Source organism: Rutidosis leptorrhynchoides, chromosome 10 (assembly GCF_046630445.1).
Source record: "Rutidosis leptorrhynchoides isolate AG116_Rl617_1_P2 chromosome 10, CSIRO_AGI_Rlap_v1, whole genome shotgun sequence".
NCBI lineage: Eukaryota > Viridiplantae > Streptophyta > Magnoliopsida > Asterales > Asteraceae > Rutidosis > Rutidosis leptorrhynchoides.
Window position 1 is genome coordinate 322,481,363 of NC_092342.1, and position 18,304 is coordinate 322,499,666.

General features: G+C 33.0%; 2 protein-coding genes across 2 annotated transcripts; both read right to left on the bottom strand.

Annotated features, from left to right (window-relative positions):
• Positions 1-1,610: 1,610 nt before the first annotated feature.
• On the bottom strand, positions 1,611-5,035 carry LOC139873531 (PHD finger protein ALFIN-LIKE 4-like). The gene is made up of 5 exons (XM_071861456.1): positions 4,758-5,035; positions 4,630-4,662; positions 2,710-2,938; positions 2,168-2,300; positions 1,611-2,009 (listed from the first exon to the last, which is right to left on the bottom strand). Exons 1-5 carry the CDS (start codon positions 4,855-4,857, stop codon positions 1,773-1,775), a joined length of 732 nt encoding a protein of 243 aa, XP_071717557.1. The 5' UTR covers positions 4,858-5,035; the 3' UTR covers positions 1,611-1,772.
• A 1,892-nt stretch (positions 5,036-6,927) lies between these two features.
• Positions 6,928-16,763, bottom strand: LOC139871989 (polyadenylate-binding protein-interacting protein 3-like). The gene is made up of 15 exons (XM_071859760.1): positions 16,563-16,763; positions 14,967-15,138; positions 14,731-14,889; positions 14,474-14,610; positions 13,528-13,718; positions 12,647-12,824; positions 12,389-12,565; positions 11,850-11,923; positions 11,683-11,755; positions 11,163-11,196; positions 8,964-9,280; positions 8,396-8,545; positions 8,183-8,281; positions 8,037-8,099; positions 6,928-7,256 (listed from the first exon to the last, which is right to left on the bottom strand). Exons 2-15 carry the CDS (start codon positions 15,103-15,105, stop codon positions 7,227-7,229), a joined length of 1,821 nt encoding a protein of 606 aa, XP_071715861.1. The 5' UTR covers positions 15,106-15,138; positions 16,563-16,763; the 3' UTR covers positions 6,928-7,226.
• Between the last annotated feature and the right edge of the window lie 1,541 nt (positions 16,764-18,304).

An 18,304-nucleotide genomic window follows, 5' to 3' on the forward strand; every position in this document is an offset into this window, starting at 1 on the left:
ACGGAGCGTTATGTATCTACATAAGTAAAAACGTTTTGCTACGGGTGATTTTTGATATCCGAGGTATTTAGCGTTTTTTTAGAAGTGTCCGTTTCGCGTATAGTTAGTCCCGTTGTGTTTGCAAGATTTTTTTGAGTTGAACGGTGGGTGCGAAAAAATTTAACGCGAGGCGAGCGGAAAGATATGTCCCGTTAAAAGTACGGGTGAAGTTTGAGTAAGATTTTTAATTAAAATAATAAGTTTCATTTTGTACCCCTAATACGGGTGATTTTTGATATACGAGGTATTTAGCGTTTTTTTAGAAGTGTCCGTTTCGCGTATAGTTAGTCCCGTTGTGTTTGCAAGATTTTTTTGAGTTGAACGGTGGGTGCGAAAAAATTTAACGCGAGGCGAGCGGAAAGATATGTCCCGTTAAAAGTACGGGTGAAGTTTGAGTAAGATTTTTAATTAAAATAATAAGTTTCATTTTGTACCCCTAATATGGGGGTCTAAGTTAAAAAGTTTGAAATAGTGTGGGGGGTGTTTGTTTTTTCCCCCTCTCCTTTCGACTGTTGTCGTTTTTGACCAATTTTTGGGGGGAATGGGGGCCAAACGACCAAAAACTTGGTCTCTGTTTGTTTTTTCCCCCTCTCCTTTCGACTGTTGTCGTTTTTGACCAATTTTTGGGGGGAATGGGGGCCAAACGACCAAAAACTTGGTCTCCATTAGTATATATTGAAATGAAATTGAAATGAAATGAAATGATGTTGCAGACCACAGCTCCAAATTTCAATAACCGCATTACCAAAGTCAAAATAAATTGCAATGTCCAAATCATTGATGTACACTAATGATAACATTAAATAAAACTGTAGTTAAAAAAAATTCTATTCTAAAAATAATAATAAGAGTAACAAAAATTAAATATAATTGTATTAACATATCCATAAATCATTGTATTAAATATAACTGTCGTTAAAAAAATTGCTTTTGTTCTACCAAACCAGAGACTAATTTTGATGATGTACATTGATTGACAATCTGTCACAATAAAATTATAATCTCACCAGACAAAAGTCTAGCTTGAATTTGGACTTTTACTAAAATATATATATGTAAAAAACCCAATTACTCGTCGATTAATCCTCGATTAATCATTTTTAAGAGCAATCCGTTCAGATTTTTCAAAATCCGTTTAATTAATCGGTCAACGTCAATTGACGGGTCAAAATCGAATTTGGTAATCAAAATCGGTCAAAGTCAAATTTGGTAACATTTTAATATGAATTTACACTAGAACTTTATATTTTTTAAACAAAATGAACAATTTTAGACAATTATGTTGAAGTTTATGTTTATGTTTATATTTATGGTTTTCTTCTATATTTTTACACATATATTATAAATTTAATATTTAAATGTATAAAGTAAAATCCGATTAATCCCTGATTAATCCCCAAATTGTCGATTACTCCTTCAAAAGTCCCGGCCGATTAATCCCGAATAGCGAATTTTGCAACCTTGCATATATGTATAGACTTTTTGGGAGATAAAAAAAAAAAAAAAAAAAAAAAAAAAAAAAAAAAAAAAAAAAAAAAAAGTAGACTAGTTGAATTGACAAGATGCAAGCATTCAAACATAATGATAATACTACTTGTATCACAGGAACCAAGTTATACACCAACTGAGATCAAATTTGCATATGCATACAATAAACAGGATTAACAAAAAGTCACATAAGTTTAACAAACCGGCTAACAGTTAACATGATATTGATCCCATCGTCATCATGGTCAAGCTTTCTTGTTGCTGCAAAGCGGACACTTGTATTGCTTAATGTTTGCAGCTTTCGCGGGTGTGATCTTCACACATTTGCCATGAAACCATGTCTCACAAATATCACAACATATCCAGAACTCATTTGACGCGTAATTTTCACCGCAAAACCCGCATAAAGTGTCACCATGCTCATCTTCATCATCTCCTTCATCATCATCCAAGCCTTCTTCCTCTTGTGGTGGCGGTGGTGGCTACATAAAAATGTTTTAGAATTGGATTTAAGTCACAAGTAGCAAAATACTTTCCAAAAAGTACCATTATGACCAACCAAATTTAATAGCATCATTTACCCATTAAACTCTTAAATTGTTCATACTAGTATTTTCAAAGATATTAATTGGTTTAGTACCTTTGAGTTTGATTTGGATTTGGTGCTACTGTGATTTGAAACTGTGGATTTCACTTTCTGGTAGTTCTTTGCAGTACCATTCACAACTTCAAATATTGTTGGCAGATCATTTATCATATTGAAGAGCCGTTTCCTGTAGCATGGAAAAAAAAGGCAATCAACATGAAATATAACAAAATTGTATCTAGCAGATATATTAAAAAACAAAATGCATAGGGTTAAATTAGGAATGTGGTTTTAAGTTTAAAATTTACATTTTATATATATGAAGATAAAGATGGTTCATAATAGTATCGCTACCCTACAGAAGTTAATGAATTATTTTAATGAAAAAATCAGGCATAACATTAAATAGAAATTGTAGTATTAGAGGTTTGCAAACAAAAGAAATCACAGTATTAGATGATTATTAAAAGTGAAGATTTTCAATAACTCCCAATAATAAGATATAAAAAGATGATTTATACCATGATATACTAATAAATATGAGGTCGGTCACTGGGAAAAAGTTGTTTGTTACTATAAACATGATGAGGATTTACCTGTCTGATTTGTCGAAACCAAATCTGGAACCAAAATAAAAGGAAACAGCAAGTAACCAAGCATCACTATGAACAGAAACTAAAGATAACCAGTCTTTTTCTAGCATTCCGTCTCTTGCGAAATTGATTCCAAGTGCTGGTTCGGGAAGTTCGGGAGGTACCTCTTCAGCAGGCAAATTCACTTCCCATTGCTCATTAGGAAACCCATAAAGACACAAATTCTCCTTTTCTGTACACACACAAGGCACAACTTGAAAAAGAAATTTGAATTCACAACAAATGCGACTATGGCGGAAAGAAAAGAAAACAAGACTAAAAAATGCATATATCTAGAGCTGGCAAATTGGGCGGGTCCAGTGGGTTGCCAGGTAATTCTTGGTGATCAAACTGGGATGGCTTGGGTAATAAAGATATGATTCTATATCTTTTTTTCAAGTTAGTGCCTGTGTTTTGGAGTCAAATGCGATTAAATAAATTATATGGAGTATCATTTGATGATTACAGAGGTATTAAGCATTAAAATATACTTTGGGGAACTTTCATGTGTTTTCTTATCGTCTATTTTTAAGATGTTCAGTTTTTATAACTTCATTGACAGTCATCAAGCTTATAGAACTTTGTTGCGTCGGAGACATCTTTATCTGAGAAGGAGGCTTCGTCGTCTGGCTCCTCATAAATGATGTAAATATAAGGAATACGATGTAAATATAAGGAACACGAGAGAAAATAGGAGGAATTAGTGAAGAGAGTATACATTAATTAAAAAATATAAAAAGACAGATCTACGATTAGAGGTAGGTTGACAACTAAAAGATAACGAAAGGTAAAACTTAGATCTAAAGGAAGCCCAAGTGTAGCATAGAGATGTCGCAATAGTAGGAATCTACCATTACGTCACCCAGATAAGTAACTAACATAACATCACCCCATACTGCCTACCATACGCCACTGATATAGACCGTAATGCCCAACGCAAACATGCAAGAATGAACTACTTGAACAAATATTCGATTCGTCTGAAAACAAAATCTAATGAAACAAAGTAGAATCATATTTACCGAATCATATCATCCAAAAGAATATATCTTATACCTACGGAAACTGTTAAAAACTCGCCAACTCAGTTAAACGATTTTAACAAATGATACAAAAATAAGGTATTAAATAGTGCTGGCATCCATTTTCTTTCCATATATGAAGTCAAATTCTAAAGCATATGCAAATCAATTACAGTACTAAATTAGTATATTTTAAATAATAATTAATAACTAGTATAATATAACTAAAAAAAAAGTTGCCACTTATATACTTAACTAGGTTTTTAGCCCGCGGCCGTTGAAAGTCACTTAAGAATTAAATTTGATAAATCGCATTCATTATATTATAAGCTCGTGCGATGCACGACCAATAAAAATGGTTAAACAATTAGTTATGATTTATTTTAAAATAATAGTGTTATTTAAGTTAAAGAGTGATGTAAATAAACTGAATAAATAGCAAAACAAACACACTAAAAGTGCCACATAAGCAGAAAAAACCTTGTTTTATATAATGTATAAATAAATAGAATAGATATATATAGATAGATGAGTTATATCCTTCATATATATTAATATATAGCCAAAGCTAAAACATTATACATATCTCTTTAAAACACATGTCTCTAACTGCAACTAATAAATAACTACATATCTATACAGAACTATACTCCGTGATAACTAATCTACTAAATCTAACTTCAATTGAACTAGTAATTAGTAATTAGTAATTAGTAATAATAATTAATAAGTAATAATTATAATAATAACATAAATCAAAAGGAACCTTAGGAGAATAATAACATATATAATGCATTAAAAACGACATGCAGAATTAACAAGTAGATAAATAAAACGAATATATAAAAACAGAATCCCTAACCAGGATCGCACTGCCGGTAAAATTCTGCAACATCTGCGAACAAAATTAACACAAATTTCAATATATATATTAAACAAATCAAATCAAACATGAGCAAATCACGTATATCAATTTTATTTACAGCATACCGGTGGTAAGCGCTTTGATTAAACCGGCACGGCGGCCTTTGAAATCCCTAAAAACTTCTTCAACGGTTCGAGGATTATAATTAGCTCCACCGCCATCCATTTCTTGTTTTAATGATTTGATCGGCAATTTTAATTGGTGAGAAATTGAAAAATGCAGATATTGAGTAGTAGACTAGTAGCTAGTAGTGGTAGTAGCAGTGAATGAGTTTAGAGAAGAAAAGGACACGTAGACGATGAAGGGGCGGATTTGAAGTAATCATATTTCAGGGGTTTCACTATATTTAATTCATGCCTCACGAGTCCGAAACCGAAAAACCAATATTAACCTGATTTTTGTCATGTAGTCAAATTTATTGGCTAGTTTTACATCAAAACGACGTTGTATTGTAAAATATATCGAGAAATAAGCAGTTTGTCGGTATTTTTGATATATTGTTTGAAATCTGAGCTGATATAGATATGTATCCATAAATGTTTTGAGTATATTCTTACTAAAAATAAAATTTAGAATATTATTTATTTCTAACCAATATAAGAAATACTTTTTCTATCTCATAAAAGTGTTATATTTGATTTTTCATTAAAAATAAAATATAACCCAACCAAGTTTGACTTCAATGGTATTCCAACACCTTGTTGTTTGTTGTAGCGATGGTTAAGTTATGGGTTCGAGCTTCGCTCGGACCATCTTATTAATCAATATGTCTGAAATATGGAGGTCCAGGTTGACTTGAAGGGGGTTTTCTACCAGATTCATTCAGGTCTCAAACTCGGTATGTCTGCCCCTCGGGATGTTTTAAGAATCGAGTTCCTACAATGCGATTCGGGTTTTCTTTCGAAAGCGTGTGCGTGCGTGGTAAAAGAGAGTATTCGATCCCGACGGTTGCCTTTCAAAAAAATATTAAAAATAAAATATATTAATGAATTTTTCCTATTTAATATTTTCATAAAGAATAAGTAATAAAATAATGTGATGAATTTCTAATAATAAAATAGTAATATTGAAATTTTAATGATTTTTTATTATTATTTAAAGTAAGATAATATTTGTGAGAAATAAAAATAATAAGGATGATTTTTGACATGGAAGGAGTAGAACATATAAAATATACGGAATAAGTAATAAGTTGCACATGAAATAATAAATGGGTGATGATATGTACACAATCATTTTTTACATATACACAATCAAACATGCTTTGTAGTGTTGTACAGTACAAGACTGTAAAGCATAATTGGTTGTGTATGTGTAAAAAATTGTTGTGTACATATCACTTCCCATAATAAATTTGAAGTCCTTTGTAGATATAAAATTATAAATCGTTAACTAGTACATTCTCTTACGTTTTCAATTGCAAATATTTTTCGGTCTGGAAGTTCAATGGGATTGTTTGTAACATGGTCCCGAAAGATAATAAATTTAAATTCCTCTTTCGACTTTGAGGAGCGTTTATATTTGACTTTCAATTAAAACATGAAGACACTCACTTATGACAACGTTAAAGTAAGACTATATACGTTAATGGTAAATAATTTATCAAACACTTTGTTACACCAAACATCATTGAGTGACAAGTTAATGGATGAACAACATTCAAGAAGTAACGATGAAAATTTGACATTTTACGAGGTTGATAATGATTCTTTCGAAGTCAAACTATAACCTACAGTAAATTGTTAAACCGATAGCTAGCTTATAAACTGGATCATCATAAAGAATGCTTGAGTATCAAATTTATAGTCACCTCTCCATATCAAAGATAGGCTTCCCAAATGTTTTGAAGAAGTCTTCTAAAGGTAAATTTTCATAAGAGTGTTGTTTATGGTGTGGGGGTCAAGAAAGAAATCAAATCTATGGCATCACGGATGGGTTGCAAGGCCGGATCAATACCTTTCTTATACCTCGGTCTCCCCGTTGGTTCAAATATGGATAAGGTATATGAGTGCAACCGGTCTTCAAAAAATTCCACAAACGGCTATCGGATTTGAAAGCAAGAACAATGGCATACGGTGTACGTTTAACTCTTGTAAAGTCGGTCCTACGGTGTACATTGTACGTCACCTGCCAAATACAGGCCTGGTGAAAATACAAAGCATCTTTTTTTTTTTTTTGGATAAAGACATACAGAGCATCTTGTGGCCAATAAAATGAGAAATACTAACATAGCCATGAACTTCACCCAAAATCGACTAAAAAGATAAATCAATACTAGATAGACAAGAATAATCGAAGGATGTAAAAGGTACCCTTTTTTCAATTGTGTGAGGTTCAAATAACACAATCTAAATAAAATAACGTCACCCGGAAACACAGGAAAGAAATCACGTTGAAGAGCATTCGACAAATGCCTGTTAGCGATGATACGACGCCATGTCACAAAGGTTATGGTTCTGTTGTTCCTTTTGTGCTAATCATGCTTCAAAAGCATGTCAAAATTTAATGGTCGGGGCCTCAAATCCTTTGTTAACCTAAAATTCTCTTCCTTTATATGGCATCTCCTGCGACAAGAACCCGAATGAGAAGTTGACCAAAGTACAAATGTTTCCTACTCTAAAATTCAAAAACTTATTATACTACAAGCGTTCAGTGAGTTAATATACATGGTTGGGTTAAATTATGTTTGACAATAATACAGAATTCTTCAATACATCACCATTATCTATCTAACAAAAGCATTCACATTCTCCTCCTCATTTTCAGAAGTCCAATCTTTAAACATGTAAACACGCGCGCGCGCGCATGCCACACGCGCACACGCGCACACACACATATACACACTCACACATAGTGAACGGATCCGGAGAGAAATAAACAATGTAGAGACCGAGAGAACCAAAGACCAACTAATTCACTGACTATCCACTAACGGAAAAGGACTAAAAACATTTTTTCTTCAGTAAAAATGCGAGGGGAAAATCTGTTTTTTTATGCAAACCGTATTTAAGGTTTAGCGTTTGAGGTTTTAGAAAAAAAGGGGTATCTTGGCATGGGCCCTCTGACCATATGTTGAGATTGTTGACAATGTCAAAGGGTACCCAAATGTGGAGGCACGGGATCGAACCTGCGTGGGAGCAATACACAAGTGGGTCCAAGGATCAAGGGTTTGAGGTTTAGCATTTATGATTTATAGGGCTTAGGGAGAGTAATTACTACAAAACAAAGAGCAACTGGAACGTAATTATAATTTGGTCGAACATAATCTACGGAGAGTAATTATTTCTGATTGATATAGTGAAGTTTGAAAGGCATAAATGAGCAGGTCAAGTCAAATTTCTTACCGAAGGATAATTTGGCATGTAGTAGACTTGTTGAGGTTGACCAAGAAGCATCTGCTGCCCATACTACAATACATTTAGCATTACGACCACATTATATTCAACTTCTATGAGTAAATGGAAAAGAGCAACTGGAACGATCAACATACCTGTGGCCCATTTGGGTGAAAATAATTATGAGGGGGTTGCAAAGGTGTTCCTTGTTGACCATATAGAACAGGCTGGTGGGTAGGAAATGAGGGTCCCATCTACGAAGACATTAGATTATACAAAACTTAAGTAAAAATGAAATTGAAAGATATATATGAATTAGGAGGATTGGGTGAATGAACGAATAATTGTAACAAAAAATAATAACTTACCCCAACGCCAACAGGCATACCATGCATATGTTGGACTGGAGCTACATTAGCCGGGTAGTAAAAGGAACCATCAGATACTGGAGAAGCAGTAGCCTTTGATTTTGTCGGTGATGGAACAAAACTCTTAGCATTTGGGTTCAATCTAAATTCCTGAAAACGTGAAAACCATTGCTAGAGGAGTCAACTTCAACTGATTTAAACTTATGATCAAGTTGATTCTGGTTATGTTTGACCTCTAAAAGGTCCAACAAGTAAACCAGAAAATGATAGCTTATAGAAAAGGGGTTGAGTCGCCCAAATTCTAATTATAGTGAACAGATCCAAACCATTTTATTCAGTAAACGCAGATTAAAAAATTATAAACATAGATCTTAATGTTTATTAAAAAAATAATAACTTAGGTCACTCGCCAAACTATTGTTCGTTCAAAATTACCATTATTTACCTGATACCCAACCCATCAACTTGCTAGTTTCTCCACCTCTAGTGTAAGTATAAGTGTCACCAGCATTGTAACTTTTAATTTAAAGGAATGGAGATGTGCGACAAAAACAGATTTCATAAAAACCTTTGCATGAGGATTCAAGGTTGACTTTTCTGAGGTAAAAGAGCCCATTGACGAGCTAGGTGATAATCCAGGGGCACTTGCACCAGCAGCAGTAGCAGATATAGGGGCAATATTTCCAGATTCTGAAGTGGCTGATGCAGAAGTAGCAGGACGCGAACGAGAGCCCGTAGGTGCATGAATCTTGGCATTGGCTGCTCCACCCTCAGATTGCTCACTAGAACTGGTCTTTTCTCGAGCTTTAGACACCACAGCGAGTGGTGCATATGCAGTACCAGTTGGTGAGAGTTCATTATCATCACTTTCTTTATTTGATAACTCTGCATAAAATTAAAAATACAATGGTGATATCAAACTCACTTATTAAATGCCACAAAAGCCACACATTCAAATCAGTAAATTACAACATAAAGCAACAGTGAACTTAAATGCGCAAAATGTATCTCTTCGATTGAACATATTGGCATCGAATCACAATAACACTAATCAACAAAGCCTCCAATTACATATATAAAGTTGAAAGGTGAAGTTCATCCAATTACACAATTCTCACATAAGTGACTTTAGTGGTCTTAGATTTTATAAAGAACCCAAAGCCTCCGGTTAACATGATTGTCATTTTCATATTATTTCCAGATACTATAATAATCTCCCTCCAAGCCACCAAAACTGTAAAATATACTATATAAAATTTCTCTCTGCCAATGAGAATTGCAATGTTTGAATTAGTATGCAATTTCAACAAAAAAACTAGACTTCAACAGTAGTCCAAAACACATTTTCCAACTCGAAATTAGAATCTTCAAGCCGGAAAGCAATCTACATGAAATATTTTACCAATGACCAAGTCATTATTGTTTGCAAAAGAGCAACCCTTGAGATTTCTATGACATTATAGCCCAGAAGTTCCATGACCTCGTCATATACCCCATAAGTTTTATAAGTCTCGGCAAGGCTAACCAAAGGAAGTTAGATGACACAAAAAAAAGAACATTATAAAATTTTAATACAAAGAAAATAAGGAAAAAACCATAACAAAAATTAAACATAATGTTTGCCTCAAACCATCCTCACTTAAAGAAGAAAATCATTTTCTTTCTTTTGTCTTTTATCGGTAAATATATACAATCGCGAATACAAAATTACTATGTAGCCTTGAACGCATATAAGTGATACGAATCATGTTGATTTATTATAAAACTCTAGCAGCTCGAAGATCACACCAACTGTCTTTTTGAATAGAGTGGTGATTCTTGTCAATATTGTATCACTAATGATATAACTTGTACATATAAACAAAAGGCATATTGTCATTAATATTTCATATACAATATAAATAGTCAAATTTAATAGAAATTTGGTTACCTCCATCTAGCTCGACAGTTAAAGCTTTTTTAAATATCTTCTCAACGAATGAATATAGAGTGCCGAGATTTCCATGCTATATGTTGAAGACATTATTTTAATGCATAGAAATCTCAGCATTGTATTTTCATTTGTTAAGAAGACATTCAAAAAGCTTTAAGTATCACCCTAAATGGAGGTAACTAAATTTTTAATAACTTTGACTATTTATATCGTATTTGAACCATTATTGACATTACGCTTTTTGTTTATATGTACTGGTAATATCACACGTGGCACAATGTTGACAAAGATCACTACTTCATTTACAAAGAAGGTTGGTGTGATTTTACAACATCTTCGAGCTGCCAGGGTATTACAAATAATCAACATGATTCGTACCATTTATATGTGTTCAAGGTTGCATCGTATTTTTGTGTTCACAAAAAGACAAAACAAAGGAAATGATCTTTCACCTAGGATGGCTAGAAGGTAAACCTTACATTTAATTTTATTAGATTCCATTATTACTTTTACCTACATTAAAATTTTATGATGTTTTTTTTTTGTGTCATCTAACTTCTTTTGGTTGACCTTGCTGAGACACGTAAAACTTATGGGGTAGATGACGATGTCATGAAACTTCTGAGTTACACGACACATTTCAATGAAATAATCATCTTTTATGGGATGGAGGGTGTTTTGAAAACAAAAAATCTTAGCAAACCAAAGTAGACATTACACCTTATCTTATCACCTAACATTCATTAAACATAATAACATATGGAGTTAATGATAGCCTAAAGATATAATGCATTCTGCATTCATAGGTCATAACACAAGTGTATAAAAACTAACCCTTAAGTTTTGAAGACCGGCTTTGATCATACACCTGCATAACTCAAACAAGAAAGAAACAGTCGGTAAATAGTACAAGAGAGAGAGAGAGAGAGAGAGAGAGAGAGAGAGAGAGAGAGAGAGAGAGATATGATAGCACACTCCATATATGTACATTAAGGCCATGTTTGTTTTTAACGTAATCGACTTAATAGTCTGGAACTTAATATGAAAAGATATTGAGAGGTCTTTGTTTGTGATGTGTCTTAATAGAAAAAATTCAAATGATTGTGCATTTAAGTCCTTAGTTTTAAAATTTTATTATTAACTGTTTCTAAACTATCTCACATGAAGGGTTATTTTGTGAATTCAACAACTCGGACAATTATTCAACACATAAAACAAACACTAACTATTTATCCATCATTTATTACCCATAAACGTCATATATTCATTCAGAAAAAAAGGACTTAATAATAAGAAGAAAAACGGGCCCGAAGAAATTTAATTAAGTGACCAGAAGTGACAACATATAATCTACCGTTTGCTTCTCCTTATCCTCTTTGTTGTAATTACTTCCTGCATATTGTTGATTAGTCTGATGGTCCTGAACACTACAATTATTGAAAGACTTAGAAAGCAGATCTTAACAGTAAATTGCAAAACAAATAACACAATTGTGTTAAATATGAGGGTCAATAAACATACCTGCTCTGACCATCCATAGAACCAGATAGATTGAAGTCGTTGCTAGTACTCAAATGAGAGCGTTTAATATCAACCTGCACAATATGAAATGTTGACAAATCATATACAACAAACATTAAGGTCACTAATCTTTAAGCTCTACAACAGTAAGATTATTACCAAAAAAAATGACTTTATAATCATATATACTTAATCCATTTCAGCCCATGATAAAATATAACCCATTTCAAGCTGGAACCATTTTACCCATTCCCCATCCTACCCATTTTGCCTTCTCTAGTTACTGTAACTACAATTAATTCAGTACAACTAACAACAAACTCAACTACAAACAAATAAATACAAAATCATAAGCCCCTTCTGTTATAGACAAAGGACTAGTTGGCGCATTAAGACTACCATGTCATAATAACTATCAACCATTGTTACTATTCCCACTTGTTACCTCATTAAATGACCATTGTTACTATTCGCACATGTACTAATCTTTAAAATTATGATAATAACTAGGAACCATTGTTAATATTCCCACTTGTTACCTCACTAAATGACCTGCTCATGACGGAGTCAGAAACATCTCCAAAGGTTTCATTATTCTGAGAATCCAAAATGTCCTCATCTTCATCATAACCACTATCATCAACTCCACGGAAAACGGATGAGTATTTAGTTTCCTCATCAAGATCAAACTTTTCATGGAAGTTAATGCCTCTTTCCTAATTACAAGACAAAATTTAAGGTTGTAATATTAGTAGAAGCAACTACTATACAAACAATAATAACAAGAAAACCGTTACCTCTGCTAAATGAAGATCTTGAGTGTCCTCACCCTCGATTTCCCTAGCTATTCTCAACGCCTCCTTTTCTCTTTCTATCATTTGAGGACCTCTAACCAGTTTTGTTGTGTAGAGCTCCTCGTTGAATGTACTTTGTACTCCAAATAATGTTGCATTAGCTTCAAACTGATCCCAGCCTCTAGTTTATTGCAAAACATATAGGGAAAAAAATGTTAAAGGTCTTCAAAATTCATAAGTCAATCTCATAATTTGGTCATGAAAGAGCACTAGATTGTTATGTTTGAAAATTATAGGCATTATCTTTATGACATAGATGTTTATGTAATCTTGAGTTTTAACTCAATGATTATAAGAGATGGGTCCACAGGAGTTATTAATGCACTCGTGTGTGATCATGGTAATTAATAATCGAGATTAATCCGTGGTTATTCGGTTTTAGAAGCCTGACGCCCCGATTTGATCAAAATAAGTCAAAATTAATTAAACAACGCCCGTCAACGAGTAAAAATCGGTCAAATGTCGGATTTAGTTGGATTTATTCGCTGAAAGTCGGATTAGTCGGTTAAAATGGCTAAAGTCAAAGCTGATTATCATATGAACAAGTTTTTATTTTGCAAAACATATCAGCAACTTCAAGGTAAAGTTTTTAGTAAAAAAAACTACACATAAAACAGTATCTGTAATATTGGGTAACGTTTTCCAATTATTAGATTAATTCCATCCAAATCACTTTTTAGCAACCCCTACAAGGATTTCTCTACATATATCTTGGTACTACTTGCCTATTAAGACAAATCTGTCAAATGATTAGTGATACTTTTGATAATTACTAGATACCAAATGCTGGCATTAACAATTTAAATCCCAAATATAATAAGAACCTGTTCCAATGACGATCAAAAGTATTGTCTAACTCAGGACATTCTGCATTATCATCATCCGGAACCCACGGTTCCAACTCTCGTTCCAAGTCAACATGCCGGGATTGGGAAATAGAAGAGTCTATCATAATGTCATGCAGTTGATCGTGCTGGAATTCATTCATCAGCCCATCCCTAGTTACAGATACACTCTGGCCATTCAAAAACACTTTCATCATTACATAGAAAAACAAGCCTAAAACATCATCTTAACACCTACCAAGTTTCTAAACACTATGTGATGCATGCTACTAACAATCTCAAAAAATATACAAACAATCTTGAAAAAAAAACTTTTAAAGTTATCACTTTTAACAACCTTAAAGCTTTACAGGTTGATAAATTCCAAATTAAATTAAGTATATAGCGCAAATAGTCTACCACATGATAAAAGTTGGACTTTAAACCACAAAAGCTCAAGAAGTCAAGCCAAATTCCCCATGTTAGACATTCAAACTTGGTTAACATTCATTTCATATGAGCATCATTATACAAGTTTAAGCTCGGCCCGAGGAACATTCAAGCTCGGATGGAGAGCGCAAATAGCTCAGATGAAGAGCTAGATATAATTCACAACTTGAAACGATCTCAAACTAAGTCCAAATTCAAAAAAACTTAATAAAAGCTCAGTTGATTTGCATTCCATACATATATGTAGCTTACATATATAATTGCAAGCACATATTACATAGGGACATAATATACATACGAGTCGAGTTCATATGAAGTCAAATTTAAAAGGTCAACAGATGTTCAGCTTGAACAATATAAGATTTGACTCTGACAAGCTCTCATAACTTGGAAAAAGCATAGATTTTTGCATCATTATATATGAACAGAACAAGAGATTGATGAACAATTTATATAAGATCAAGAAGAGTGTATTCAAACATAAACATATAAATACCTTAGCTACAATCTGCACCAGGTCTTTCGCGGGTATTATCAACATTTTGGAAGGGGGTTTTTGAACAGAATCTGAAATGTTCTTCTGTCCACGAGATGAACCAGCCTTTATCACACGAGCCATTTTCAAGATTATTCCTGCAAACGGCAACGGGCAACCAAGTATATCTTTAAAAGGTATATACGCTCAAGTAGACTAATGTCAGAAACATCAACTACCACAGTATTTCTACAAGACTACAATTCAATAGAAGATACCAAAATCTTTCTCAGCATCAGTCGCGTGAAATATTCCAGAGTACACTGATCCATCGATGACCTGGACTTCCACTTGGTGCCCAATGAGGCATGCTGTTGTGTAAATTAGTCGCTCACGTGATGGGCTATCAACTCCACCTTTATTTCCAGCTTGTAAGCCTGAGCAATCCAAAAATGAGATAAAAGAAGATGAAAGTTACAATATACAGATCAATAGGCCAAAAAAAGAACTCAACCTGTACTGGAACTTTTGTTATAATTTGCTTTTCCAAGTAGAGATTTATTTCCGGGTCTAGTCCCAATTTCTTTTTCGCCTCTTCCTCGATTAAATCCATTCGCAGAAGATCTGGGTTGTGCAACCTGTTGCGGGTTCATTCTTGAGCAGAACCTCTAATCAGCCAAAAAGTGCTGCAGGAGTAAAACAGTCAAGTAACTAACCAAATATCGCACGAAATTTCAACTACATGTATCATACAGCATTGACTATTGTAGCATCAGAACCTAGTAATTCGGGGTCGTCTATGTTTTTGAGATCTTATAACAAAAATTAGGCCATGAAAATGGAAAAAATATAGAGGCCTTAATAAAGTTCACAAATTCATTTAGTTGCAGTCAGATAACACTTCCACACATCAGTCACTATGACAACTATAGGAATCTTCAACAAGTCTGCACCCAGCTGAATTAAAAAAAAAAAAAAAAAAAAAAAAAGAATTTCTTACAGCTGGATCTTAATATACGTAATTGAGGTGAATGTGAGCCCATACATCAACCCTCTTTAATAGTTTTCCTATACTCTATCTTCTCCAAATATCAGCCCAACCTCAAATTCCAGTTGTCGAGGCTATTATGTCACTTGGATTGTTCGAATGATGCTTAAAAGGATTATACCTAGTTCATTACTACACACCTCTATATAATATATTGAAATTATCCTTTATACAAGATACACATTTGACCATATTTACATGAACACCAACATTCCATATTAAAGGATTAAGGATAGAACCCCAGTCTTAGGATAACCTGTAAATGATTAAACATCAAGATAGCCGATGATATAATCCAGATTGTACGAGAGTTTCAAATATAGTTGCTTAGTGTCTTAGACTGCTTATATGACCACCGAGTTAAGCATGTCCCACCGCTATGCTATGTTTAACGTTCTTCAAAAAAATCAATGTACATACACACAAACACACACACACATACACGCATATGTATACTCGTGGCATTTCAAGTAAACCACTAAAGCCTGAAGGCATGAAATCGTTGCATGCTATGTTCATGAGTAAATAGTCCATCTATATAGCTAATTATAGGGTATTTAATGTTCAGTGTGTAACATTGATTTAAAGCTCTCCACTACGCAAAAAGCCAAAAACATATTAACTAAATTCACTCATTCATATGAGCCACACCTAAATTAATTTCTAAAAGAAAAATATAACTCAACCTTTAATTTTCTATCAACGAAAATATATCAATATTAGCGAAGCATTGCTTTTAGCTTCTTAATTCCACAATAATTACATAAGAACAAACAATACTTACTGACTTACTGTACACAACCAGATATTAACTAATCGCAATAACGTATAGTTATAACTTTGAGCACAATAACTTACTCTGACCTCCCTCATTGAAAACCCTAGAACAAATCTTACAAATCCATACTAAGTATATTACAGTAACAAACCCTAATTCACTAATTATAACATGAAAAATATCAGTGTACGTTGTAATTTCAGTTGCCTGTAAAAGATCCACACGGTTTTAATAGTATACATATATGCCTATATAATGAGAGACGGTATACATAGAAAACTTACCAGGATGATCTAATAGCAGAGAATAATCGAAGTAGATCAGAAGAAGAAAGGGCGTTGAATTAGTCGTCGAATTGGTCGATCGACGAACGAATCGTCTGACTGATTTCGAGGTCGAAATTTAAAATTAAATTGAGACAAAGTTTGGAACCCTAAAAACAGCGAATATCAGCAAAGAGTAGCAGTAGCGTGTGATCAAAATAATTTCCCCCAAATTTGTATTTACCCACCAAAATGGGTTAAAAAATTAGGTTTTTGTTTAGGGTCTCACACACCACTTTTAATTTAATTCATTCACACTTAATTACCTATTATATCCTTAATTATAATTATACTAGTGCAGAGACTCGTGAATTCACGGAATTTTAAAGAAAAAATTATTAAATGATATGTTAGTTTCATGAAATGCACAACAAAAAATAGTTGAAGGTCTCGTTGCCAAGAGTTTATATTTATATATGTGTTATAGTATAAGTCTTAGTACTATTCCTAAAACTATGAGTAACTATACCACCATTGAAGAGAGTCCTAAATAAACTGTGGTCAATTAAAAGATCTCTAACCCATTGAGTAACTAAATGCCATTAAAAATCATACCCATCAATTAAAAAGTTAAAAAAATGACTGTGGTCATCAAAGAGAGTCCTCCATGTCATAACACATGAAACTAAATTTTATCACCATGCTCATATTTTCACACCCACATTGCCTTTGCCTTTTCACAATTTTCTCTAAACTCACCCGTACCATGAAATTTCTGTAACAACATACACAAACACCCAAATCAAATCAAAATCAACTTAGTAACATGAATAAGTCAACAAAATAACATGAACAAAATTACTTGGAAACGTGATAGGCATCAGTTTCTGAGACAACTACCTATCTCACAGTACCAACATAGGCAAATCCATAAATGAGTTATTTTGTATTAATACGAAATCTCACATGTCAAGTTCAACCTCTTGTAAAGAGACATATTTTCTTAACAATAAAAAATTCAAAACAGGAGAACCATGCATTGAAAATCAATTTTTATAACTAACACTTATCATAAACACAGTCAACATACACGACCTCATCAATTGAAAAAACACACGGATACACAAACCTTCCATTGAAGAAACCACTGAAGCAATCTCACCTATTTGGTTACTAAACAGTTTCTTAAATACAAAACAAAGAAAACAATTATCAAAACATGAAGATCAAGATGAAGATTAAAATTGAAAAAGGCCCAATATTTATGACAAGTAATCAAATTGAAAATTAATCAACCATTAAATATTAATCAAAACCTTAAGGTAGAGCTTTATTCAAAAAAAACCTAAGAACCTAAATATTGATCAAAAACTTACATGGGAGAAGAAGTAAACAGAGAAGGTAAATGATAATAAAAAACCTAATTAAAGGAATATTATTCCAGTTTTGTTAAACTTTAAAAAGTGATGATAAATTTGAAAGCAGAGACTTACGTTGAACAATTGTATAGCTTCCTTGTATGCTAAGATGACGTAAAGTATTTGTTCAGATGAAATCTACAAACCTTGTATGAAGTTCTGCATGTCAGCCTTGCTTAGTATTATATCTTCTAAATATAATATAATACAAACATGAAACTAACCACATTACTTTGGTGTCAACATCTTTATGCATGAAATATCCAACTATATTATTCATATGGGTCTTTACAAAAAGAAAAAAAAAACTTATGAGTCATAATATTTGACTCAAGATTTGAAGGC